General features: G+C 45.4%; 1 protein-coding gene across 2 annotated transcripts in view; it reads right to left on the bottom strand.

Moving 5' to 3' along the window:
• mtss1 (MTSS I-BAR domain containing 1) overlaps positions 1 to 27,714 on the bottom strand; it is a 161,586-nt gene that overhangs the window by 118,329 nt on the left and 15,543 nt on the right. For both annotated transcript variants that reach the window (XM_059652674.1, XM_059652675.1), the window contains exons 2-3: positions 9,541 to 9,602; positions 4,598 to 4,671 (exon numbers count right to left, since the gene is read on the bottom strand). In XM_059652674.1, the coding sequence (XP_059508657.1) occupies positions 4,598 to 4,671; positions 9,541 to 9,602 (136 nt within the window). The remainder of the gene's footprint in view (positions 1 to 4,597; positions 4,672 to 9,540; positions 9,603 to 27,714) is intronic.

Genomic DNA, 27,714 nt, shown 5'->3' with positions numbered 1-27,714 from the left:
TGAGGAATTAGGTCAGAGTAGTGCCTTTCAATTCCTTTGCAGGTACTTATTGCACTAACTAGAAGATGCCTTGGATAAAGTGGAACAGTGAGGAACAAAAGGACAAAGGGAAGGAAACTAGGTCCAGATCTCCTGCTAGCAGGAGGGTAACAAGTGGTTGGATAGGATCCTGGGAGGGAGGGAGAAATTCAGTAGGCAAAGTAACAGAGAATGGGTACAGGATATATTGCTGCAAATTGAAAGACAGGCATGGAAAAATATTGAAAAGAGGGCTGAGAGATTTTCAAAGTAAGCAAACTGGATGTCCGATTAGAGTCTGGTCGATTAGGGTCCTAGAAGAGTGAGCAAGTGAATCAAGAGGAAGATGGGTGTGACAAGTAAAGCCTCGAATCAATAAATAATAGGAACATAGGAGCAGCCTCTTAAACCTACTCCACCTTTTAATAACATTTGGTTGTGGTCTCAACTTTTCTATCTCCAACCCCTGATAGGCACCAGAGTTGAGGCTTATCAGTGAGCCATGCAACCTGGCCTTGAACAAAAGCAAAATTTCCAGTGTCCAACACCTTCGGGGGAAGGGCATTCCACAGATCAACAACACAGAGAGCCGTCCCATCCGTCTAATTCTTACAGTCTCTAAGTATTTTATTCTTAAACTACATCCCCTGGTTTTAGCATCCCTCATAAGGGGAAATATCCTGCCGGTATCCACCCTTTCACACCTCCCGGAGATCCTGCGACTTTCAATGAGATCATTTTTTAATTGTTCTAAACTCCAAATGGTATAGCCATTCTATTCAATCTATTTAATCTTTCTTCATAAGGTAAACCCTTTATCCCAGGAATGAGTCAAACATTCTCTGAACTGCTTCTAAAGCAATTTTTAAAAAAAATAAATTATAAACTGTACTCCAGATGTAGAATTGGTAAGGCCTCGAACGGCTGTAATAAAATCTACTTCATTACATTCCCTTAGCAACAATATTAACATCCCATTTACTTTCTAATCATTTGCTTTGCCTGCATATTAACTTTCAGTAATCCACACACCAAGCCCTCTAGTTCCCTCACTTTCACTGGGCTACGGATCGGATTTTGATTTGGTCTGATTTACTGCAGTCACATGGACCAAGATACAACAAGGTGCTGTTTTGTGTGATCTACAGGCAGTTCGTACTATACAAAACTATTCAGGGTAGCAAAACGGAGTGCAGAATATAGTGTTACAGCCGCAGGGAAAGTGCAGAGAGACAGAGATCAACATTAACATTTAAGAGGCGTTTTCAAAAGTCTGATAACAGCAGGGAAGAAGTTGCTCTTGAATCTGTTTGTACATGTATTCAAACTTTTATATCTTATGCCTGTTGGAAGAAGGTGTAAGAGTATAACTGGGGTTGGGAGGGTCTTTGATTATGGTCAGTGCTTTCCTGGGGCAGCAGGAAGTATAGGTGGAGTTAAGGGACGGAAGGCTGGTTTGTGTGGTGGGCTGGGCTGTATTCTCAATGCTCTTTAGTTTCTTGCAGTCTTGGGAGAGCAGTTACCATATTATGATGTGATGCATCCAGATGAGATGCTTTCTATTGTGTATCTATAAAAAATGATAAGAGTTTTTGTGGACATGCTGAATTTCCTTAGCCTGCTGAGGAAGTAGAGGCATTGGTGTGCTTTCTTGACTGACATGTGGACGTGGATGGGCCAGGACAGACTGTTGGTGAATACCAGTCTAAAGAACCAGTCTAAAGATGCTTTAAACCATCTCCACCTCAGCACCATTGATGCTGACAGGGGTGTGCCCTCTATCCTGCTTTCTGAAGTCAATGACCAGCTTTTTAATTTTGTTTATGTTGATGGAAAGATTTTTGTCTTAACACCACGCTATTATGCGCTCAATCTCTTTCCTGAACTTTGTCTCATCATTGCTTGAGGTGTGACCTACACGGTAGTGTCATCAGCTAACTTATAAAAAGAATTGGAGCAGAATTTTCCCACACAGTCACAAGTGAAAAAGGAGTACACAACTTTGCAGGGAATTGGTGTTGTGGATTATCCCGCAGGAGACGTTGTCACACATTCTTACTGGTTGAGGTCTACGGGTCAGGAAGTTGAGGATCCAGTTAGAGAGTGGAGCAGAGACGCTGGTCTTGGAGTTTGGAATTGTGGTGTTGATGGTGGAGCTGTAGTAAGTAGGAGACTGATGTAGATATCCTTGTTATCCAGATGTTCAAGAGATGAGTGTGGGACCAGGGAGATGGCATTTGCTGCAGACTTGATGTGTCACCAGACGAAATGCAAAGGATGAAAGCAATTTGGAATGCTGGAGTTAACGTGAGCCATGATTAACCTTTCAAAGTATTTCATTATGATGGCGGTCAGAGCCACTGCGCAGTAGTCAATCTATTACTGATTTTCCGTACTACCTGCCAAAGTGGGCTCAGCGTCAACAGAAAAGGAAAAGGATGGCAAAGGCAAGCACAGATGTAAGGGAAAATAAGCATACTTGCATTTCCGTAGCACCTTTCGCAACCTCAGGGCACATAAGAGTGGTATATTGCTCTGAACTGCAATGACAGTGCTCCCCTGACAACACATTGCTCCCTCATAGGTCACAGCTTGGGATTCTGCACAGAATAGCTTGAATCCTATCTCCCCAAAGCCTGTCCATTGCCTATAAGGTCAGGAACGTGATGGAATACTCTCACCTTTTCTCAAAGTGTGCAACTCACAAAATTCAACATCATCCAGGACAAAGCTTGACTGGTTCTGTGAACCACTCCATTAAATTAGGTAATTTACTTCTTCCACTACTACGTGTGGCAGCAACAGTGTGCTCATTCTACAAGATGGGCCTGAGCAACTACACTTCCCTAGAAGGACGAGGACAGCAGACACACGGGAAAACCAAGCATTGTTTCAGAGATAGCAGGAACTGCAGAGGCTGGAGAATCTGAGATAATGAGGTGTGGAGCTGGATGAACACAGCAGGAAAGCAGACGTTTTGGGCCTGGACCCTTCTTCAGAAAAAAGGGTCTCTCAGCCCAAAACATCAGCCTTCCTGCTGCTCGGCCTGCTGTGTTCATCCAGCTCTAAACCTTGTTATCTCAAAAACCAAGCATTTCCAGGATGCTTGGAGAATGGAATCAGAGAACTGGTGGAATGAGTTACTAAGGGATAGTGACAGATTATGCACACGCAGAGATGTCAAGTGAATTGCCAGACAGACTGCTGATTGTCTCACGTTTAGGAGCTTGAAGACAACCCATTGTTCTTGTGGTGTTTAGAGGGTTAAATTTGAAAAGCTCTATTGCAGTGGTTGCATCTCTACATGGTCATGTTTGATAATCCTGTTTTTCATTTTGGGAACAGCTGTACCCGCTGGACTCCACAGGCAAAGTCAGACACGTCAAGGAATGAATTACGGACTGCCAGGTGCTGGACACAATTAATACAAGATGGGGTTTTAAACAGCTCACCCTGCATTGTTACCTCTCTGAGAACTTGCAATGAATCACAGCACACCTCACTGGAAAATATCCTCATAACAGCTTTCTGCAAGTCACATGATCCATCAAATACACTTGCTTACATCAGTGCAAATCCCAGGACTAGCCTGGCTCCCGAACCATTAAAAAGAACATGAACAGCTCAGTTTAGATTCCATTTAACAAAACGACTGCAGTTTATAAACTCAGCCTCCTGAACATTCTAAAGGCAACACTGGGACAACATTACAATGCATCCCCATATAATCTCAAAGGTTATATATTTTGGCCTTTAAATATTTTTAACATATGACAATTTCATATTATTGCTCAGAAAAAGGTCATTCCACCCGCTTTTCCAATGCTGGCTCTCTGATGCTGATGCCTGAGTAGTCGCACTCGCCTGCTCTTTCCCCACAATACTACAAATTTAAATTCCTGAGGTACGTATTTTGTTTCCTTGTGAACTTGCTACTGAATTTGCTTTCAGTCTGCAATCTTTCATGATGTGGAGGTGTCAGTGTTGGACTGGGGTGGACAAGGTCAGAAATCACACAACACCAGGTTATAGTCCAACAGGTTTATTTGTAAACACAGGCTTTTGGAGCCTCAGTCCTTCTTCAGGTGTGAGTGAGAGGTGGCATCGGACACAGAGTTTTTAAGTAAAAGATCAATGGTGTGAACTTTTGATCATTTATGTATAAATTTTATGTTGGACTGAACCTGGTGTCACGTGATTTCTGACTGCAGTCTTTCAGGCAGAGAATTACAGACATGTTTGGCCGAAACACAATTAGAGATGGGCAAGGTCAAACTAACAAATGCTCCAGATCCTGGTGACCCTACAGAAGGATTGTGTAAAGACAACAATGTCAAGGGAGCACACACTGAATCAGGCGGAGTGAGGGAGAAAAGAATAGAAGGAAACACTGATGGTGGAGAGGAGGCTTATTTGTAACTGGCAATGGAGCAGTCTGGCCAAATGAACTGTTACCATTTGATAAATGTGCCTCTCTCTTCAACTACAGGTGCTCAATAGCTAAATGGATCTCAAACAGTACTTAAGCAACTGATTAGTAATCGTCAATGCACTCAGCTGAAGAGCCCGCCTCACTCACCTCGTGTGTTAGTTGCCAGATCAGCTACTTTCTGAAAAGCATCGAGAAAGGATCCAGCAATTACAATGGTGGTCCTAAAGTAAAAACGGAGTATTAATTATGTTAACGATACTCTCACAATATAGTTCAAACACTGGCTGGTAAAGGTATACTGCCTCTAGGACTGTAGAGTCACTACTTAAAAACCAGGGTCTTCCGTTTAAAACCAGACAAGGCAAAAATCTTTCAACACCTGGGAATTACAGTGACAAACCCTCCTCCAACCATCACAGCTTAAAAGGAAAGGCAAAATGAATTCTGAAATACTGGGCCAATTACAATCAGGATAAGCAGACCGAGAGATTTACTTAGGTAACAGGGTGTCGAGCTGGATGAACACAGCAGGCCAAGCAGCAGGGGAGGAGGAAAGCTGACATTTTGGGTCGAGAACCTTCTTCAGAACCCTTCTTTTCTGAAAAAGGGTCTCAACTCGAAACGTCAGCCTTCCTGTTCCTCTGATGCTGCTTAGCCTGCTGTGCTCATCTAGCTCTCCACCTTGCTATCTAACAAATTAAAAATATTATATATAAATGCACGAAGCATAAGAAATAAGGTGGATGAGCTTCAGGCTCAGTTGGAAATTGTGAAGTATGACATTGTGGGAATAACTGAGACGTGGCTTCAAGTGGACAGGGCCTGGGAAATGAATATTCAAGGCTATACGTGCTATCGAAAGGACAGACTAACGGGCAGAGGGGGTGGGGTGGCCTTGTTGGTGTGGAATGATATTCAGTCCATTGCAAGGGGGGGACATAGAATCAGAAGATGTAGAATCAGTATGGATAGAGCTGAGGAATTCTAAAGGTAGAAAGACCCTAATGAGAGTTATCTACAGGCCCCCAAACAGTAGTCAGGATGTAGGGTGCAAGTTGAATCAAGAGTTGAAATTGGCTTTTCGCAAAGGTATCACTACAGTTGTTATGGGAGATTTCAACATGCAGGTGGACTGGGAGAATCAGGATGGTACTGGATCCCAAGAAAGGGAGTTTGTGGAGTGCCTCCGAGATGGATTCTTGGAACAGCTGGTACTGGAGCCTACCAGGGTGGAGGCAATTCTGGATCTGGTGTTGTGCAACAAACCAGATTTGATAAGGGGCCTCAAAGTAAAGGAGCCATTAGGAGGTAGTGACCATAAGTTTTAATCTGCAGTTTGAGAGGGAGAAGGGAGAATCGACAGTGTCAGTATTGCAGTTGAACAAAGGGAACTATGGAGCTACAAGGGAGGAGCTGGCAAATGTTCAATAGTACAATACCGTAGCAGGGATGGCAGTGGAACAACAATGGCAGGTATTTCTGGATATAATGCAGAAGGTGCAGGATCAGTTCATTCCAAAGAGGAAGAAAGATCCGAAGGGGAGGCAGGGGCGGCCGTGGCTGATGAGGGAAGTTAAGGACAGTATAAAGATAAAAGAGAAGTATAACATAGCAAAGATGAACGGGAAGCCGGGAGACTGGGAAGCTTTTAAAGAGCAACAGCGGATAACTAAAAAGGCAATATGCAAAGAAAAAAATGAGGTACGAAGGCACACTGGCCAAAAATATAAAGGAAGATAGTAAAAGCTTTTTTAGGTATGTGAAAAGAAAAACAAAATGGTTAAGACTAAAATTGGGCCCTTGAAATCAGAAACGGGTGAATTTATTATGGGGAACAAGGAAATGGCAGAAGAGTTGAATAGGTACTTTGGATCTGTCTTCACTAGGGAAGACACAAGCAATCTCCCAGATGTAATAATGGCTGAAAGACCTAGGGTAATGGACGAACTGAAGGGTATTTATATTAGCCAAGAAGTGGTGTTGGATAGATTGTTAAGTCTGAAGGCTGATAAGTCCCCGGGACCTGATGGTCTGCATCCCAGGGTACTTAAGGAGGTGGCTCTAGAAATCGTGGACGCATTGGTAATCATTTTCCAATGTTCTATAGATTCAGGATCAGTTCCTGCGGATTGGAGGGTGGCAAATGTTGTCCAACTTTTCAAGAAAGGCGGGAGAGAGAAAACAGGAAATTACAGACCGGTTAGCCGGACGTCAGTGGTGGGAAAGATGCTGGAGACAATTATAAAAGATGAAATTACGACTCATTTGGATAGCAGTAACAGGATAGGTCAGAGTCAGCATGGATTTACGAAGGGGAAATCATGCTTGACTAATCTTTTGGAACTTTTTTGAGGATGTAACTATGAAGATGGACAAGGGAGAGCCAGTGGATGTAGTGTACCTGGACTTTCAGAAAGCCTTTGATAAAGTCCCACATAGGAGATTAGTGAGCAAAATTAGGGCACATGGTACTGGGGGCAAAATATTGACTTGGATTGAAAACTGGCTGTCTGACAGGAAGCAAACAGTAGTGATAAACGGGTCCCTTTCGGAACGGCAGGCGGTGAGCAGTGGGGTACCACAAGGTTCGGTGCTGGGACCGCAGCTGTTTACAATATACACTAATGACATAGATGAAGGCATGAAAAGAAATATTAGCAAATTTGCTGATGACAAAGCTGGATGGCAGTGTGAAATGTGAGGTGAGTGGGTGAATGCATGGCTGATGCAGTTTAGTGTGGATAAATGTGTGGTTATCCACTTTGGTGGCAACAACGGGAAGGCAGATTACTATCTCAATGGAGTCAAGTTAGGTAAAGGGGAAGTACAACGAGATCTAGGTGTTCTTGTACATCAGTCAATGAAACAAGCATGCAGGTACAACAGGCAGTGAAGAAAGCTAATGGCATGCTGGCCTTCAATAACAAGAGGAATTGAGTATAGGCGCAAAGAGGTCCTTCTGCAGCTGTACAGGGCCCTGGTGAGACCGCACCTGGAGTATTGTGTGCAGTTTTGGTCTCCAAATTTGAGGAAGGACATTCTTGCTATCGAGGGAGTGCAGCGTAGGTTCACAAGGTCAATTCCCAGAATGGCGGGACTATCATATGTTGAAAGATTGGAGCGACTGGGCTTGTATATACTTGAGTTTAGAAGGATGAGAGGGGATCTGATTGAGACATATAAGATTATAAAGGGATTGAGACATATAAGATTATAAAGGGATTGGACACTCTGGAGGCAGAAAGCATGTTTCCGCTGATGGGTGAATCCAAAACCAGAGGACACAGTTTAAAAATAAGCGGTAGGCCATTTAGAACAGAGTCGAGGAAAAACATCTTCACCCAGAGAGTGGTGGATATATGGTAAGCTCTGCCCCAGAAGGCAGTGGAGGCCAACTCTCTGGATACTTTCAAGAAAGAGATGGATAGAGCTCTTAAAGATAGGCAGGAACAGGATACTGATTGAGGATGATCAGCCATGATCATAATGAATGGTGGTGCTGACTCGAAGGGCCAAATAGCCTACTCCAGCACCTATTGTCTATTATCTCCGATTCTCCAGCATCGGCAGTTCCTACTATCTCAAGAAATTTTAATGAAGCCTTTAAAACTATTGAGAGTTTTATGAAGTTAATAAGGTTTGTGGCACAATGATATGTACCTATCTCTGAGCTAGGAGGACAGAGTTCAAGTCCCACCTGCTCTGGAAGTGTATATTAGTTTCTCTAATAGGTAGTTTAGAAAATATCTACACTGGAAATAAGGCAAGACAAATTCCGCTGGTTGGGGATCAGGCAGAGCAATTCTTTAGTCTGCTGGATTTTGGGAGTGCAGAATGATTTAACACAGACTGATTGAACACAGACTGATTGAGACAAAGATCACAGGTGTGTCTAAAAGAAACAGGAACACAGGCAAGGTAATGCAGTGCTATGGGGACAGGGGCCAGTGCAGTTGATATACTCTGGAAGGAATAGAGTGAGTGCAGGCACAGGAATTGCTGGGATTTTTATACAAGCTGTGGAGAAAAAGTGATGCGTTTTGTGACTGTAACAGGGTAATGGTGAGAAAGAAGAATAACAGAGGTATGTTGTAGAGAGGGCGGGCGCGATAGAGAGGGGGCGGGAGCGCGCGCGCGCGAGAGAGGGAGGGAGGGGGCGGGAGCGCGTGCACGCACGAGAGAGAGAGGGGGAGGGGGAGGGGGCAGGAGCGCGCGTGCGAGAGAGACGGGGAGGGGCGGGAGCATGCGCGCAAGAGAGAGAGGGAGAGAGCGAAAAAGAGAGAGGGCGCGCGCGCGCGAAAAAGAGGGTGCGCAGCCTCAGGCAACTGTCTGGAGTTTGCACATTCTCCCAGTGTCTGTGTGGGTTTCTTCTGGGTGCACCAGTTTCCTCCCACAGTCCAAAGCTGTGCAGGTTAGGTTGATTGGCCATGCTAAATTGCCCATAGTGTTCAGGTAGATTATAAGGGGATGGGTCTGGGTGGGATGCTGAGGCTCGGTGTGGACTTGTTGGGCCGAAGGACCTGTTTCCACATTGTTGGGATCCTATGAAGGAGGAGACAAAGAGAGAGGGAAGAAAAGAGAGAGAGAACCCAAGGGAGGTTTAGAATCATACAATTTCTACAGTGCGGATAAAGGCCATTCAGCCCATCAAGTCTGCACCAACCCTCTGAAAAGCATCCCAACCTTTCCCCAGAACCGGACATTTCACATAGTTAACCCACCAGAGCCTGCACATCCCTGAACACTAAGGGCAATTTAGCATGGTCAATCCACCTAACCTGCTCATCTTTGGGCTGCAGAGGAAAACCTGAACACCCAGTGGAAACCCACACAGGCACAGGGAGAATGTGCAAACTCCACACAGACAGTCACCGAAGGGTGGAAGTGAACCCAGGACGCTGGCACAGAGAGGCAGCAGAGCTAATCACTGATCCACTGTGTCATATTCACAAGTTGAATGGCCTGCTGGCACTCTCAAATGATCAACTGAATGATGATAATTGGGAACCTGTGCACCCAAACCCTGCCTAGATCAGGTAAAGAGCAAAAAAAAACCCTACTTTTGCCAAGTTGGGCTAATAAATTAATACCTTAAGTGAGATTGCAGCTTTGTAGTTTTGGAAATGAAATCCTCCCAAACTGGGTAACCGCCCTAGAGAAGAATAAAAAAAAGGTAAGATGTTGAAGCGCAGAAATGAAGCTGGGCACAATGAGCAATAACTAACATATCACTAACTTAAAAGTGTCACATAAAGCATTTGATGCTTTTCTTTATTTCTTCACAGGAAATGGGTATTCATTACTCATCCTAATTGCTGTTTAACCCTTTAATGCCCGTTAAGGGTCAACCCAATTGCTCTGGGTCCAGAGTCACATGTGGGCCAGACCAGGTAAGAATGGCAGATTTCCTTCCCTAAATAATAATGAATCAGGTGGGTTTCGAAGACAATCGATGGTGGTTTTGCGGTCACCGTTACGCCAGTTTTTATACCAGTACTTTTTTTCTTCCACTGAATTCAAAGCTTGCTATTTGCCAGTGTTACACCCCCAGGACACCAACTTGAGGTTCTAGATTACTAGTGCAATGACATTATCACTATGCCAATTCATATTGAAAGTTAGAAGAAGTAGTCAATGGGAGACAATCTATTCATCACCTCATGACCTTTAATGGCATAACCAGTGATTATCCCATTATCAACATCATTAGAGTTACCACTGACTAGAAACTCAACTGGACTCACCACATAAGCACAGTGGCTACAACAGCAGGACAAAGGCTAGTAAGCAAGCAGGCTAGCAAATGCAGTGAGTAACGTCCAAAAACTCCCCAAAGCCTGTCCACCATCTACAGGGCACAAGTCAGGAGTGTGATAGAATACTCCCCACCTGCCTGGATGGGTGCAGCTTCTTCAACACTCAAGAAGGTCAACACGGTACAGGACAAAGCATCCTGCTTGATTGCCACCACATCCCCTGCACCACCAATGGTCAGTAGCAGCAGTGAGTACCATCTACAAGACACACTGCAGAAATTCAAAGATCCTCAGACAACACCTTCCAAACCATTGACCACTTCCATCTAGAAGGACAAGGACAACGACAACAGATACATGGGAACACCACCTCACTCTAAGTTCCCCTTCAAGCCACTCACCATCCTGACTTGGAACGGTACCACCGTTCCTTCACTGTCACTGGGAAAAAAATCTTAGAACTCCCTCCCTAAAGGACACTGTGGGTTTACCTCCAGCACATGGACTGCAGTAGTTCAAGAAGGCAGCTCACCACCACATTCTCCAGGGGCAATAAATATTATCCCAACCAGCGATGCCCATGTCCCACAAGTGGGGCAAAAAATGCAATTCCTCATCAGGGTTTTAAATTCCTATTAACCTGGGCAAATGGAATCATGTTACAGTGAGACTTCAACCAAACATTATTATATTGTCACTAAAAACAGCAATCCTGCTTTCCTCCTCTCAGATTGCTCAATTGGCTACGGTCTGAGATTCCTGATCAGGACATGGATAAGTCAGCGTGTGCAGAGCAAGGGGAATTAATTCCACTGCTACAGTTAAGCATTACTGACATTCCACATTCCTGGAATTTTATCAATTGCCCTCATTACACGATGGATCAAGAAAACTACACAACAGGAGGTCTAACAGCACTATCTTCCCCAGCCCAACACAGCAAGCAGTGAGGTGTCAGTCATCCAAAACCAGTTCCTCTTGCTAGGATGTTATCTGTTCGCCTGACACCAGGCCCCAGAAGCAACTGCTCTACTCGGAGCTTGGTCATGACAAGACACTCCCAGAAAGACTGTGGAAATATTTTAAGGATGTCCTCAAAGCAACGCTGAAAACCTCAAACACCCCTAGTCTGTTATGTAAGACCCTGGCTTGTGCCCAACCAGAATAGAGAAGGCTCATTCAGAAGCGCACTGAACACTTCAGGACAAGGTTTGAAAATGAATTGTAATTAGATAAAAGCTACCAGCGTCTCAATATTTAAAAATGCAAGCCGAACTTAGAATCGAATCAGTCACACACAGATTCACGGCAACCAGAACATAACTGTCACTGCTTCTTAATAAAAATCCTCAGATTTTTACCTGTTGACAACTGGTTATTCTAAGAAGGAAAGAGAATATCCAACAGAGGTTAGCATGTAAAATTAAAGCACAGGGGATTGTGGGTATTGTACTGAGGTGGAAAGCAAACCAGTTGACAAACAGGAAAGAAAGAGCAGGAATAAACTGTGACATTTTGCGAGTGATTAGTGGGGACAATGCTTCAGTGTGGTTTGGACAGGCTGACTGAGTGGGCAAATGCATTGGAGATGCAGTGTAATGTAACAAAATCAGAAAGGCAGATTATTATCTGAATAGTGATAGATTGGGAAAGGGTCAGGTGCAATGAGACCTGGGTGTTCCCATACATCAGTCTCTGAAAGCATATAGGTACAGCAAGCGGTGAAGGAGGCAAATGGTATGTTGGCTTTCACTGTGAGAGGATTAGAGTACAGGAGCAAGAATATCTTGCTGCAATTGTAAAGGACCCTAGTGAGACCATACCTGGAATACTATGAGTAGTGTTGGTCTCCTTATCTGAGGAAAGATGTTCTGGTGATGGAGAAAGTGCAACAAAGGTTTGCCAGACTGATTCCTGGGATGGCAGCACTGATGTAAGAAAAGGGGCTGGATCAATTAGAGCTACATTCACTGGAATTAGAAGAATGAGGATCGATCTTATAGAAACATATAAAATTCTAACAGATTAGACAGGGTAAACATGGGAGGTATGTTCTGGGATGACCAGGGGCTCCAGAACCTGGGGTCACAGTTTAAGGATATGGGGTAAGCCATTTAAGACTGAGATAAGGACAATTTATTCACCCAGACAGTGTGATGAACCTGTGGAATTCTCCGCCACAGGAAGCGGTTGAGGCCAAACTGAATGTTTTCAAGAAGGAAACATATTGTTCATGGGAGCGAAGGGATCAAGTAACGTCGGGAAAAAGTGGGAACGGGATACTGAGTTGGATGGCCAGCCATGATGTTTCAGAAATCTGGCGAGACACATAACTAATAGCATGACTCTAATCTGATGACATCGCAGGATGGTCAGGAGATAGTAGCTGTTAGCAACAGCTGCTGCTAAAGGTGTCAGATGAGCATGATGAAATATTCTAAGATTGTCTGCAACATTTTTATTAATAGAACTATTATTTGGAAACTACAAACTTAACATCCTGAACTTCTTACTAATTCATACTTGAATGTATAACACTAATTTGTGACTAGATTCTTGGAAGAAAACAGCGAACAGATGAGTCAGTTACAAAGATCGTGAGAGATAATATTAGTTCATCCTCATTTGCACATAAACCCCAAGCTTCACCTGTCAGAATGCTACCATCTCAAACAGATATAAAGGTGCCATGCATTTCAGAAAAGAGCAAAGATGTTGCAGGCATTATTCATCCTGCAAACAGAATTACTGAAACGGAATAACAGTTCTGTAGCAAGTGAGTGCTTGTGGGAGCTTGCTGTGTGCTAATTGACTGCTGACTCTCCAACATTCACTACCACTGCTTATTTTGTAAAGTACTTTATTGGCCAAAAAGGAAATTATATCCTGTAGTACCTCAATATATTATGGCTGTATCTTTTGACCGGTGACACAGAAGCTCCTAGGTGGATAATCATACTCATTAGGATTGATTTGTGACAATTAACAGAAGAACGCGCATGCTGGACAGTGTAAGCAGCATGCTACAGACACAGCACATCCACAAATAATCCCATAACTAAACTCCTTAGTGCTGCTATGACCTGTCATAAATGGTATGGACAATTAATATCCCCATCCACAATGGTGGAAGACCTCAGCACATCAGTGCAAAAAAAGGATGAACATCCGCAACAACAGTCTTGAGCCAGAATTGCTGAGTGGGTGATTCAATCCTGACTTCTTCCACAGAACCCCAGTATCACGGGTGCCAGTCCTCAGCCAATTTGATTTGCTCCACATCACGTTAAAAAACAGAAGGTATTAGATACAGAAAAGGCTATGGGGCCAGACAACATTCCAGGAACAACATTGAAGACCCGTGCTTTAGAACTTGATGTGCCCCTAGTCAAGGAGTTCCAGTACAGATTCAATATCAACATCTACCTGACACTTTGGAAGACTCTACCTCAGAAGGTTATGGATGCACTATTATTGAACACACTTAGGATTGGGTAGACAGATTTTGGGTCTCTTGGCAAACCAAGGGATATGGTAGCTAGTGACAATTGGAGAGTTAAGTGGCAAGGCCAAATATTTGACTGACAGTGACATCAAGGAGCCCTCGTAAAACTGAATTCCAACGAAATCAGGAGAAAATCTCTCCACTGAAGGAAGTCATACCTGGCATAATAGACAGTTGTGTTTGTTGGAGGTCAATCATCTCAGCTCCAGGCTATTACAGAAGGCCCTATTGACAGTGTCCAAGCTCAAACAATCTTCAGGTGCTTCATCAATAATTTCCCCTTTCTCAGAACGTCCAAAATGGAAATATTCAGTAACAATTACAGATAGTGACAAGAAATACAAGCAAGTGTAGACTATACCATTACACTGTTGCTGTGATGTGATGTCATTGACTGAGTAATCCAGAACCCTAAGTTAACGTTCTGGGTACATGGGTTCAAATTGGCCCACGGCAAACGGAGAAATTTGAATTCAATATAAAATTGGGAATAAAAAGATGGCCTAATGGTGACCATTGGCAATTGCTGTAAAAACCATTTCGATCATTCCTGTCCTTGAAAGACGGAAGATTTCCATCCTTTTACCTGGACTGGCCTACAAGCGACTCCAGACCCACAACAATATGGTTTACTCTTATTACGGTCAGCATTCCTGCTTTAGATTGCTACCTAGTGAGTCGATGTTTATGTTCATAGTTAAAGACAAAATGAGGCTGCCATCATTCACTGTCCTCTTCTCAATCTATTCTTAGTGGTTAGTCTTTACAATGGTCCTCTGAGCCATTAGGGATGGGCAGTAAATTATGGTGTGGCTAGTAATGCCCACATCCCATGATTATATATATTAAAAAAATCCCAACAAAGTGATGCTACCGGACTCAACAGAAACAGTTGTTGAGCGATGATCCAACTCAGCTTCTTCCCCATATTACAGCTTGAGCTTCAGTCTCAGATAGCTGGCTGACTTTAACATCGGTTGGGATGTTCATTCACTACACAAGGTCTAAATATTGAATATTTGAAGTCCAAAAATTTCACTTCATGAGTTTTACAACAATCAATTTTGAAGCTTCAGTTCCTTCAAAAGGCTTCTCCTCCCATGTACACTATTTATATTGATAGTATTGTGACAAACCCCCCATACTTGGACTATATTTAGCACACAGTTGTTCCATTTGCAAGGTGTACTAACACAGAGAGATGGGCAGAATATATTTCACAGACATCTCAAAATTTGAGCTATCAAATAACATCTACAGAAATAGAATAGCTTCTTTTTAAAGAGTCCGTGAACTGCAATCCGCCACAGCTGAGCAGGATCATGAAATCTGCTCCTAATTCCACTCTCCGACCTGGGGCATTGACAGACTTAGCACAGCTGCCGATTGTGACTCTACTCTGCCCCAAGCCCAGTGTGACTCAGTCTCTGCCCCACAAAACCCACACCATAACATTATCCAACCACAGGTAACAGAGGAGAGGGGTGGGGCTTATATCATTCCATCCCCTTGATTGTTAGGGGCTGCCATATCAAGAACAGTGATTGTCAGGGGATACCTGACATAACCCATTAAAAAGAGTCAGGTCAGCAGGAAATATTGAGTAAATACGTACAACATGTGCTCTGGGTGGGGGATTTCAATGTCTACCACTAAGAGTGGCTCGGCAGCAGTACTACTGATCGAGCTGGTAAGATCCTAAAGGACATAGCTGCTAGACTGGGTCTGCGGCAGGTGTTGAGGGAACCAAGAGGGAAGAACATATTTGACCTCATTCTCACCGATCGGCCAGCTGCATCTACCCAAGAAAGCATCGTTAAGAGTGAACATTGCACAATCCTCATGAAGTCAAAGTCCTGCGTTCACATTGTGGACAACCTCCATCGTGTTGTGGCACTATCACCGTGCTAAATGGACCAGACTTCACACAGATCTAGCAACTCAAGACTGGGTACCCACGAGGCGCTGTGGGCCATCAACAGCAGCAGAACTGTACTTTGTAACCTCATAGCCCAGCACATCCCCCACTCAACCATCAAGCCAGGGGTTCAATCCTGGTTCATTGGAGAGTCCAGCAGGCACGTAAGGGGCAGAACCAGGCATACCAGATGATGAAGTGTCAATGTGGCAAAGCCACCAAACAGGACTACTTGCACGCCAAATAGCAAAAGCAGCAAGTGACAGACAGAGCTAAGCCATCCCACAATTAATGGATCAGATCTGAGCTCTGCAGTCCTGCCACATCTAGGTGTGAATGGTGGTGGACAATTAAACAACTCACTGGAGGAGGAGGAGGCTCCACAAATTTCCCCATCCTCAATGATGGGAGAGCCCAGCACATCAGTGCAAAAGATAAGGCTGAAGCATTCACAGCAATCTTCCACCGAAACTGCCGAGTGGATGATCCATCTCGGTCTCCTGCAGTGGTCCCCAGCATCACTGATACCAGTCTTGAGCCAATTCGATTCACTCCACATGATATCAAGCAAGTTCAGAGACACTGGATACTGAAAAGGCTATGGGCCCTGACAACATTCCGACTACAGAGCTGAAAACTTGTGCTTCAGAACTTGCCGCTCTCCTAGCCAAGCTGTTCCAGTACAGTTACAACACTGGTATCCACCCAACAATATGAAAAATTGCCCATGTATGACCTGTACATAAAAAGCAGGACAAATCCAACTTGCCCAACTTCCACCCCATTAATCTTACTCTCAATCAGTAAAGTGATGGAAGGTATCATCAACAGTGCTATCAAGCAGCACTTACTCAGCAACATCCAGTTTTACTTCTGCCAAGGCCACTCACCTCCTAATCTCACTACAGCTTTGCTCCATACATGGACAAAAGAGCTGAATTCCAGAGGTGAGGTGAGAACGCCAGCCCTTGACATCAAGGCTGCATTCGAATGAGTGCGGCATCAAGGAGCCCTAGCAAAACTGGGATCAATGGGTGTTCGGGGCAAACTCTCCATGGTTGGAGTCATCCCTGACACACAGGAAGATGGTTGTGGTTGTTGCAGGCCAATCCTCTTAGCTGCAGAACATCTCTGCAGGAGTTCCTCAGGATAGTGTCCTCAGCCCAACCATCTTCAGCTGCTTCAATGACTTTCCTTCCAGAAGGTCAGAAGTGTGCATGTTTGCCCATGATTATGCAATGTTCAGCATCATTTGCAATTCCTCCGATACTGAAGCAACCCATGTTCAAATGCAACAAGATCTGGACAATATCCAGGCCTGGGCTGACAAGTGGCAAGAAACATTCATGCTACACAAATGCCAAGCTGTGATCATCACCAAAAAGAGACAATCTAACCACCATCCCTTGGCATTCAACAGTATTTCCATCACTGAATCCCCACTATCAACATCCTGAGGGTTATCATTGACCAGAAACTCAACTGGACTCACCACGTAAACACTGTGGCTACAAGAGCAGGTCAGAGGCTGGGAATGGTACAGCGAGTAAGTCACCTTCTGACTCCGCAAAGCCTGTCCACCATCTACAAGGCACAAGTCAGGAGTGTGATGAAATACTCCCCACTTGCCTGGATGAGTGCAGCTGCAACAAGATTCAAGAAACTTGACACCATCCAGGACAAAGCAGACCCCGCTTGATTGGCACCACATCCAGAAGCATCCATTCCCTCCACCAATGACGCTCAGTAGCAGCAGTGTGTACTATCTACAAGATGCACTGCAGAAATTCAAAGATCCTCAAACAGTACCTTTCAAACCCATGGCAATTTCCATCTAAAGGGTCAAGGGCAGCAAGTACATGGGAACACCACCACCTTCAAGTTTCCCGTCCAAGCCACTCACCATCCTGACTTGGAAATAGATCACTGTTCCTTCACTGTTGCTGGTCAAAAACCTGGAATTCCCTTCCTAATAGCAATGTGGGTCAACCCACAGCACATAGACTTGCAGTGGTGCGAGAAGGCACCTCACCACGACTTTCTCGAAGGCAGTTAGGGATGGGCAATAAATGCTGGTCAGCCAGCAATACGCACATCCCACAAATAAATAAAAAATTTGTAAAGAGAAAGATCCACATGGAAAATTAATTGGCCAACAGTGAATAGTCAGCTCACACTGAAAACTCTAAACATTTTATATTGCAGCTTGCAGCACAGTCTATCTGAAAGTGCACAGTAAGGCAGCATTCACACGGTCTGGAAATCATAGTGTTCTGTTCAGTAAATTGAAAAGCCCAAGAGGTGTCCACCAGAGTTTTCCCTTAATTGACCCAGACTCATCAAGACATAGAGACAGAAAGGACTGTAGGTGCTGGAAATGGTGAGGTTGGGGTTTGAACAAAAAGAAGGGGGCAGAGCATTTTGATAGGGAGAGGCTGGAGTAAGAGAGAGGGGTGGAGAGATTCAGGCAATTGATGTCATCAAGCCACTTAACCAGTTGCTCCAGTAAACAAGTCACAAGTCACTCAGACAGGTGCTAGAACCATTTTTATCATCCAATTCTCAAGGTGATAACTCTCAATCAGGATTGAATCTTTGTCCAGGGAAGGGGGAAGGTGAGAATGAGGCCTGTGAATGAATAATACTATAACTGACGGCTGCAGGGATCCTGGGTCTGAATTTGACTCCACTCCCTTGAACACATGGTCTGTTTGTTCATGTAGTCTGGAGCACTACGCTGGGCAGAGTGTGAAATATCTGAGGGTTGTACATCACAGTAGTCCAATCTAATAGTGAATTTTAGAAAGAGAACCTTAGCTTTCATAACCCAGTGGAAATAATCCACAGTGTCAAAGTCCTGCAAACCAGCACGTCACTAGGCTCAAAGAGTTGACTCCTTCCTGAGAACATTTAATGCTTTGGCAGAGAATGCCACAGCCTCACCATTCTCTGGGTGATTCTCTCATCTAAGTTCTAAAAGACATTTCCCTTATCTTTAGACTGTGACCCGTGGTTCTGGAAACTCCAGTAATTGAGAACATCCTTCCTGCATCTACCCTGTCTAATCCTATTAGAATTTTTATAGTTTACTATGAAATTTCCTCCTCCTCATTCTTCTAAACTCTAGTGAATACTCAATCCCTTACATCAGCCCCACCTTCCCAAGATCAGTCTGGTAAACCTTCTTCATATTTCGCTCAATGAACAGAACATCCTTCTTCAGATAAGGAGGCCAAAACTGCACACAATTTTTCAGGTGTGGTCTTACCAATGCCCTGTACAGTTGCAGCAAGAACATGGCAGCTCCTGACATAGTAGGAACTACAGATGTTGCAAGATCTTTGATAACAAGGTGTAGAGCTGGATGAACACAGCAGGCCAAGCAGCAGAGGAGCAGGAAAGATGACATTTCAGGCCCAGACCCTTCTTCAGAAAAAGTGCCTAGGCCCGAAACGTCAGCTTTCCTGCTCCTCTGATGCTGCTTGGCTTGCTGTGTTCATCCAGCTCTACACCTTGTTGCCCCTGCTCCTGCCGACCCACGTTCTGCCTACTTGAATAATAGGCAAACAGGATTCTTTGTTTTATTCAGAAAGCAATTAGATATGGAAGCAAACTGTTTACGCCCCAAATTGAATAGTGTTTAAATTCTGGGTGCCAGACTTTAGAAATGAAATCAAGGCCTCAGAGTTGCTGCAGTGGAGATTTGGAAAAATAGTACCAGGGAAGAGGGACTTCAGTCACATGGAAACTGGAGATGGTGGGATTGCTCTTGCGACAGCACAGTTACAGGAGATTTAATGGAAGTGTTCACAATTCTGAAGTGCTCTGATTGAGTAAATACAGTAAATTCCAGTTTCAAGTCAGACACCAGGGGGACATGGATTATCAGAGGCTACATGAGAATTTAGTTTTTAAAAACCAAGTAAGTCATTATGATCTGAAATGTGCTCCCTGGAAGAGCAGTGGAAACAGATTCAATAATAATTTTCTAAAGAGAATCATAAATATTGGTAAACAGGTCAGGGAAGTAAGACCAATTTGATAACTCTTCCAATGAGCTGGCAGAAACACAATAGACTGAATGGTCTCTATCTGCTTCTATATTCTGTTCTATTTTATGATTCTACAAAAAATATCCTTTGCTGTTTTCTGCCACTGGTGCTGTGATTTTGGTGAGTTTTTCTTTGTTAAGTAATGACACCCATATTTCCTGCCTCACCCCCCTCAGCTGCAACTTCTTTACAACGTTGCATTGAACACAAACAACTTCCTCTTTTGATAACAGCATATTCTCTCCACCCTAAACACAGGATTTAAAAGTTTAGCCGTTGGAAAGCCATATAGAACAATTAGTTTGGTAGAGACTAAAGCAATGAGCCTCCCCATAGATAATGGGAACTGCAGATGCTAGAGAATCCAAGACAACAAAATGTGAGGCTGGATGAACACAGCAGGCCAAGCAGCATCTCAGGAGCACAAAAGCTGACGTTTCGGGCCTAGACCCTTCATAGAGATATCCAGCAATTATAAGCTCAGTCCCCTCACTGGTTAAAATTTACGTACTGGCATTAAACAGCATAATCTTTCAGTTCAGCTAGGGTCCCTAATTCTAGGAAATAACACGCCAAATTTGCTGCAGGGCTTCAAATGGACTTAAGAAAAGTTTGGCTTTTAAATATTTGTGACAATCTACAAAGTGTAAGCTGATAATGTCACAGAAAGAAAGCAATCATCAAAACCATACTGAGCGGGTCAAATAATGTTTATCGCCTTAACCAATCCAACTGAAGGATTCTGAAATTAATAATGCAAGGACTATAAAGGAACTGTAAATTAGAATGGGCAAATTCAATGCCAAATCAGATAGAAAACGCAATAAAGCAAGGGAAAGAAGGATTAAATGTAGGAAAGAGATGAAAGGCAAAAACTGTAAATTTGCCATTTTTAAAAGCTGAAGGATTGAGAATCCGTATAATTAATTGTTCATTTTCAGTGCCGGAGAGGTTGATTGGCTATAATTACCAAATACTGGATCACTGAGTGGATCCTTTGACTGAAACGGTCAAGATTGAGGTTCTTTGGTGAGATTGGTTTCTATTATTGCTGCTTCCCATCACCAATTGAGACAATGCTTGCGATCATTCTCCCCACCTCCCTAACCTGGGCCTACAGGCAGTATCCACTCTGCCTAGTCACCCCAAGATAATATTCTCCCAGAAATAGTGCATACACAGCACCTGCAATTCTACCGCCTCCATTGCATTCCATATTCTAATTGTTCAAGGTCAAGGAAGCAATTTACTGTTATGTTTAGAATATTCATACCAAGCATGCTGTTAGAATGTGAGAGTACCACAGACCAATCTCCTAACCAGTGGGTAGTCATCCAGCTCTCTACTCCAAAAAGAACACAGGAAAAAAACCATCCCACTTCTCACAGGACATGGGCATGGCTGGCTAGGCCAGCATTTTATTACCCATTTCTAATTGTCGAAAGGATAGTTAAGAGTCAACCACATTGCTGTGGGACTGGAGTCACATGTAGGTCAGAATTAGGACAGCAATTTTGTTTCCTAAAGGACATTAGTGAACCAGGCAATAGTTTCATTGTCGTTAGGCTCCTAATTTCAGATTTGTTATTGAATTCAAATTCCACCATCTGCCATGGCAGGATTCAAACCTGTTCCCCAGAACATTATCTGGGCCTCTGGATTAATCATCTAGTGATAATACCACTTGACCATTGTTTCCCCTCTCATGTCATCCATCCCTACACTCACGGCCAGTGTAACTCAGCAAGTCAGCCTGTAAAGAACACAAGAAAAGACCTATTTGTTTTTATACAGAGCCTTTTACATGGTCAAACATCCAAAGGAATGACCAGCAGCATTGCACTGTCAGACGGGCAGGGAGTATAACACGTATCCCTCTATCAACATCAGAAAAACAGATTACTTAGCAATCACGACATTGTGGAAACTTCCTGAACGGCAAAAAAAAAAGCCATGATTCCTATATTAGAACAGCGACCACATTTTTCAAAGTGTTTGAATGGTTGAAAGTGATTTGACAGGGCCTGGTTGAGTGGATGCTATACGAGTAAAAATCTTTCTTCATTTTCATTTTCACATTCCAGATCGAGATGTGAAATTCCTCCAGACAATAACTTTATGTAAAAACGTAGGGCAAGCAAGAGCCCAGTTTGTTGCTGCAAGATAATTTCCACCTTAATTTTTTTTAGTTAAACTTTATTAAATTTAAATATGAGCAAAGACTTCTGGATTTCAGCTCAACAAAAACCCATATAAACATTCTGCCTGCAACTCACTCAATCCCAATGACAGTCTAAGGACAGAAGTGCCTGCTACATTCACAGAGCATTGGGTGTCATTTGTGCACACTCACTGACTACCGGATTAGAATAAAGAATTTATTCTAGGACTGAAACAAAGCTTCCACCTGTCAGTCAGAGCTAGATCTCAATTCCACTCGGGCAGAATGTGTTTTTTTTAAATTAATCATTCATGGGACAGAGGTATTGCAGGGCCAGCATTTATTTATTATCGAGACAGTGATGGTGAGCTGCCTCCTTGAACCACTGCAGTCCAAGTGCTGTAGGTTGACCCGCTATGCTGTTAGGGAGAATTCCTGGATTGTAATCCAGCGGCATTGAAGGAACAACAATATATTTCCAAATAGGGGTGGTGAGCGACTTGGAAGATGACTTGCAGGTGATGGTGTTACGATGTATTTTCTGTCTCACCTTTCTACATGGCAGTGGTCATGGGTTTAGAAGGTGTTGTCTAAGGTTGGCACCAGGCAATAATAGCTGTCAGATTTCCAACCACTCAATGCAACAGTCCAATATGGAACATTCCAGATAGAACAGTGCCAAATGAGCAGTCCTCGTCCTGATGAGGATCGTGAGGGTGGAGCTTTACTCTATAACTAACCTCATTCTGTATCTTTTCAGGGAGAGTTTGATAGAGACACTGATTGTTTGATATGGGACAGTACAAAATTTCAGATTAAAGTTAAATTTGCCAAGAACGTTCTGCATGGAGGTCAGTCTGACAGGGATTAATCTGCACTGACAGACAGTTTGGATTATATCTTAATTATGTCCTGAGTATAATGAACAAATACCTGAATCATGCATATTAGACATGTCCATAGTGAATTCCAGGTTTCAGACACACACCAGAGTGCAATGATGGGCCTCACCTGTGCAGTGCTGTAAGGTGGTCAGTTCAGAGTAATGTGAAGATGGGACTTGAAGCTAACCTGAGCTTTCTCTGACAGGTACACAGCTTAGGGAGCCCGCAGTTGATTAAAGCAGCATCCAATTGTTGGTCTCCTACTCTACAGTTGCCATTGGATGTGCTGGTTCTCTACTCAACAGGCAGTAAACTAGGGGCTTTGCCTGAATGTAAAATTGCTGACTTTCTCGCTTCCATTTTCACCCTGTTTGTGTATTTTATCAATTTGTCCTTTACAGGTGAATGATGAGCAGGAGCCCTACTTGCTGAGGAGAACCACTTTAATTGTAAATAAAAACCAAAAGAACTGTGGATGTTGTAAATCAGGAACAAAAACAAAGTTGCTGGAAAAGCTCAGCAGGTCTGGCAGCATCTATGGAGGAGGAAACAGAGTTAACGTTTCAGGTCCGGTGGCCCTTCCTCAGAACTGGTAATGGGTCAGCTGGTTACTCCACCAACTGCAAGTAATCATGTGCAGACAGGGAGATTCACACTTTGACAGTGCTTCCCAAGACAAGTTACTGGAATCTGGTCTGTGATGACTCAACACCCAGGGGAAAGGCAGGAAATAAACTCTGCCACACTCAATGGTGAACAGACTTACTAAACCTGGAAACCATCACCATGGAGGGCAAGATAATAAAATATGAGGCTGGATGAACACAGCAGGCCAAGCAGCATCTCAGGAGCACAAAAGCTGACATTTCGGGCCTAGACCCTTCATCAGAGAGGGGGATGGGGAGAGGGAACTGGAATAAATAGGGAGAGAGGGGGAGGCGGACCGAAGATGGAGAGTAAAGAAGATAGGTGGAGAGAGTGTAGGTGGGGAGGTAGGGAGGGGATAGGTCAGTCCAGGGAAGACGGACAGGTCAAGGAGGTGGGATGAGGTTAGTAGGTAGCTGGGGGTGCGGCTTGGGGTGAGAGGAAGGGATGGGTGAGAGGAAGAACCGGTTAGGGAGGCAGAGACAGGTTGGACTGGTTTTGGGATGCAGTGGGTGGGGGGGGGGAAGAGCTGGGCTGGTTGTGTGGTGCAGTGGGGGGAGGGGACGAACTGGGCTGGTTTAGGGATGCAGTGGGGGAAGGGGAGATTTTGAAACTGGTGGAGTCCACATTGATACCATATGGCTGCAGGGTTCCCAGGCGGAATATGAGTTGCTGTTCCTGCAACCTTCGAGGGGCATCATTGTGGCAGTGCAGGAGGCCCATGATGGACATGTCATCAAGAGAATGGGAGGGGGAGTGGAAATGGTTTGCGACTGGGAGGTGCAGTTGTTTGTTGCGAACTGAGCGGAGGTGTTCTGCAAAGCGGTCCCCAAGCCTCCGCTTGGTTTCCCCAATGTAGAGGAAGCCGCACCGGGTACAGTGGATGCAGTATACCACATTGGCAGATGTGCAGGTGAACCTCTGCTTAATGTGGAATGTCATCTTGGGGCCTGGGATGGGGGTGAGGGAGGAGGTGTGGGGACAAGTGTAGCATTTCCTGCGGTTGCAGGGGAAGGTGCCTGGTGTGGTGGGGTTGGAGGGCAGTGTGGAGCGAACAAGGGAGTCACGGAGAGAGTGGTCTCTCCGGAAAGCAGACAGGGGAGGGGATGGTAAAATGTCTTGGGTGGTGGGGTCGGATTGTAAATGGCGGAAGTGTCGGAGGATGATGCGTTGTATCCGGAGGTTGGTAGGGTGGTGAGTGAGAACGAGGGGGATTCTCTTGGGGCGGTTGTGGCGGGGGCGGGGTGTGAGGGATGTGTTGTGGGAAATGCGGGAGACGCGGTCAAGGGCGTTCTTGATCACTGTGGGGGGAAAGTTGCGGTCCTTAAAGAACTTGGACATCTGGGATGTGCGGGAGTGGAATGTCTTATCGTGGGAGCAGATGCGGCGGAGGCGGAGGAATTGGGAATAGGGGATGGAATTTTTGCAGGAGGGTGGGTGGGAGGAGGTGTATTCTAGGTAGCTGTGGGAGTCGGTGGGCTTGAAATGGACATCAGTTACAAGCAGGTCGCCTGAGATGGAGACTGAGAGGTCCAGGAAGGTGAGGGATGTGCTGGAGATGGCCCAGGTGAACTGAAGGTTGGGGTGGAAGGTGTTGGTGAAGTGGATGAACTGTTCGAGCTCCTCTGGGGAGCAAGAGGCGGCGCCGATACAGTCATCAATGTAACGGAGGAAGAGGTGGGGTTTTGGGCCTGTGTAGGTGCGGAAGAGGGACTGTTCCACGTAACCTACAAAGAAGCAGGCATAGCTGGGGCCCATGCGGGTGCCCATGGCCAGGGAATTGGAAGTCCTGGAGGAGGTGGAGGGCGTGGGTGGTGTCCCCTGAGGTGATGAGGTCGCTCCCACCCACAGCCTCCAACCTCATTGTTCCCCAACCCTGCACGGCAAGTTTCTATCTCCTTCCCAAAATCCACAAACCTGCCTGCCCTGGTCGACCCATCGTCTCAGCCTGCTCCTGCCCCACCGAACTCATCTCCACCTATCTGGACTCCATTTTCTCCCCTTTGGTCCAGGAACTCCCCACCTACGTCCATGACACCACCCACGCCCTCCACCTCCTCCAGGACTTCCAATTCCCTGGCCCCCAACACCTCATATTCACCATGGACGTCCAGTCCCTGTACACCTGCATTCCGCATGGAGATAGCCTCAAGGCCCTCCGCTTCTTCCTGTCCCGCAGGCCCGACCAGGCCCCCTCCACCGACACTCTCATCCGCCTAGCTGAACTCGTCCTCACATTCAACTTCTCTTTTGACTCCTCCCACTTCCTACAGACTAAGGGGGTGGCCATGGGCACCCGCATGGGCCCCAGCTATGCCTGCTTCTTTGTAGGTTACGTGGAACAGTCCCTCTTCCGCACCTACACAGGCCCAAAACCCCCACCTCTTCCTCCGTTACATTGATGACTGTATCGGCGCCGCCTCTTGCTCCCCAGAGGAGCTCGAACAGTTCATCCACTTCACCAACACCTTCCACCCCAACCTTCAGTTCACCTGGGCCATCTCCAGCACATCCCTCACCTTCCTGGACCTCTCAGTCTCCATCTCAGGCGACCTGCTTGTAACTGATGTCCATTTCAAGCCCACCGACTCCCACAGCTACCTAGAATACACCTCCTCCCACCCACCCTCCTGCAAAAATTCCATCCCCTATTCCCAATTCCTCCGCCTCCGCCGCATCTGCTCCCACGATAAGACATTCCACTCCCGCACATCCCAGATGTCCAAGTTCTTTAAGGACCGCAACTTTCCCCCCACAGTGATCAAGAACGCCCTTGACCGCGTCTCCCGCATTTCCCACAACACATCCCTCACACCCCGCCCCCGCCACAACCGCCCCAAGAGAATCCCCCTCGTTCTCACTCACCACCCTACCAACCTCCGGATACAACGCATCATCCTCCGACACTTCCGCCATTTACAATCCGACCCCACCACCCAAGACATTTTTCCATCCCCTCCCCTGTCTGCTTTCCGGAGAGACCACTCTCTCCGTGACTCCCTTGTTCGCTCCACACTGCCCTCCAACCCCACCACACCAGGCACCTTCCCCTGCAACCGCAGGAAATGCTACACTTGTCCCCACACCTCCTCCCTCACCCCCATCCCAGGCCCCAAGATGACATTCCACATTAAGCAGAGGTTCACCTGCACATCTGCCAATGTGGTATACTGCATCCACTGTACCCGGTGCGGCTTCCTCTACATTGGGGAAACCAAGCGGAGGCTTGGGGACCGCTTTGCAGAACACCTCCGCTCAGTTCGCAACAAACAACTGCACCTCCCAGTCGCAAACCATTTCCACTCCCCCTCCCATTCTCTTGATGACATGTCCATCATGGGCCTCCTGCACTGCCACAATGATGCCACCCAAAGGTTGCAGGAACAGCAACTCATATTCCGCCTGGGAACCCTGCAGCCATATGGTATCAATGTGGACTCCACCAGTTTCAAAATCTCCCCTTCCCCTACTGCATCCCTAAACCAGCCCAGTTCGTCCCCTCCCCCCACTGCACCACACAACCAGCCCAGCTCTTCCCCTCCACTCACTGCATCCCAAAACCAGTCCAACCTGTCTCTGCCTCCCTAACCTGTTCTTCCTCTCACCCATCCCTTCCTCCCACCCCAAGCCGCATCCCCATCTACCTACTAACCTCATCCCACCTCCTTGACCTGTCCGTCTTCCCTGGACTGACCTATCCCCTTCCTACCTCCCCACCTACACTCTCTCCACCTATCTTCTTTACTCTCCATCTTCGGTCCGCCTCCCCCTCTCTCCCTATTTATTCCAGTTCCCTCTCCCCATCCCCCTCTCTGATGAAGGGTCTAGGCCCGAAACGTCAGCTTTTGTGCTCCTGAGATGCTGCTTGGCCTGCTGTGTTCATCCAGCCTCACATTTTATTATCTTGGGATTCTCCAGCATCTGCAGTTCCCATTATCTCTGATACCATGGAGGGCAGTTTTCTTTCGTAATCAGCACCACTCAGAAGGCTGCAGCTTCTAGTTTTTACAATTGTGTCACCTGAAATAGCACCAGCAATCTATGAGTATAAGCTGTGGTAATAAAGTACATGCTTTCCATTTGATCTTGTCTAGACCTGTGCTAACAAATAAAAAACAGGACTGTTGGAGATGCTCCATGGTTAACTGATCTTCCCAGAACACATTTCAGTCCCATCTCTTCAATGGGCAACGCCCTGAATGACTTCTACAAAACATCTACACATATAGAACAATATAAATTTTACAAAATCATTCATGATAGATAAATATCTGAATACTTAATGTTTGTTCTCCGAGTCCGTGCTCTCAGAAGGTGAAATGTCTCAGACAGACACACGCAGG

The sequence above is a fragment of the Stegostoma tigrinum genome, chromosome 19 (genome assembly GCF_030684315.1).
Source record: "Stegostoma tigrinum isolate sSteTig4 chromosome 19, sSteTig4.hap1, whole genome shotgun sequence".
NCBI lineage: Eukaryota > Metazoa > Chordata > Chondrichthyes > Orectolobiformes > Stegostomatidae > Stegostoma > Stegostoma tigrinum.
The sequence above is the reverse complement of the archived record's forward strand: the minus strand, read 5'-3'. Positions and strand labels throughout refer to the sequence as shown.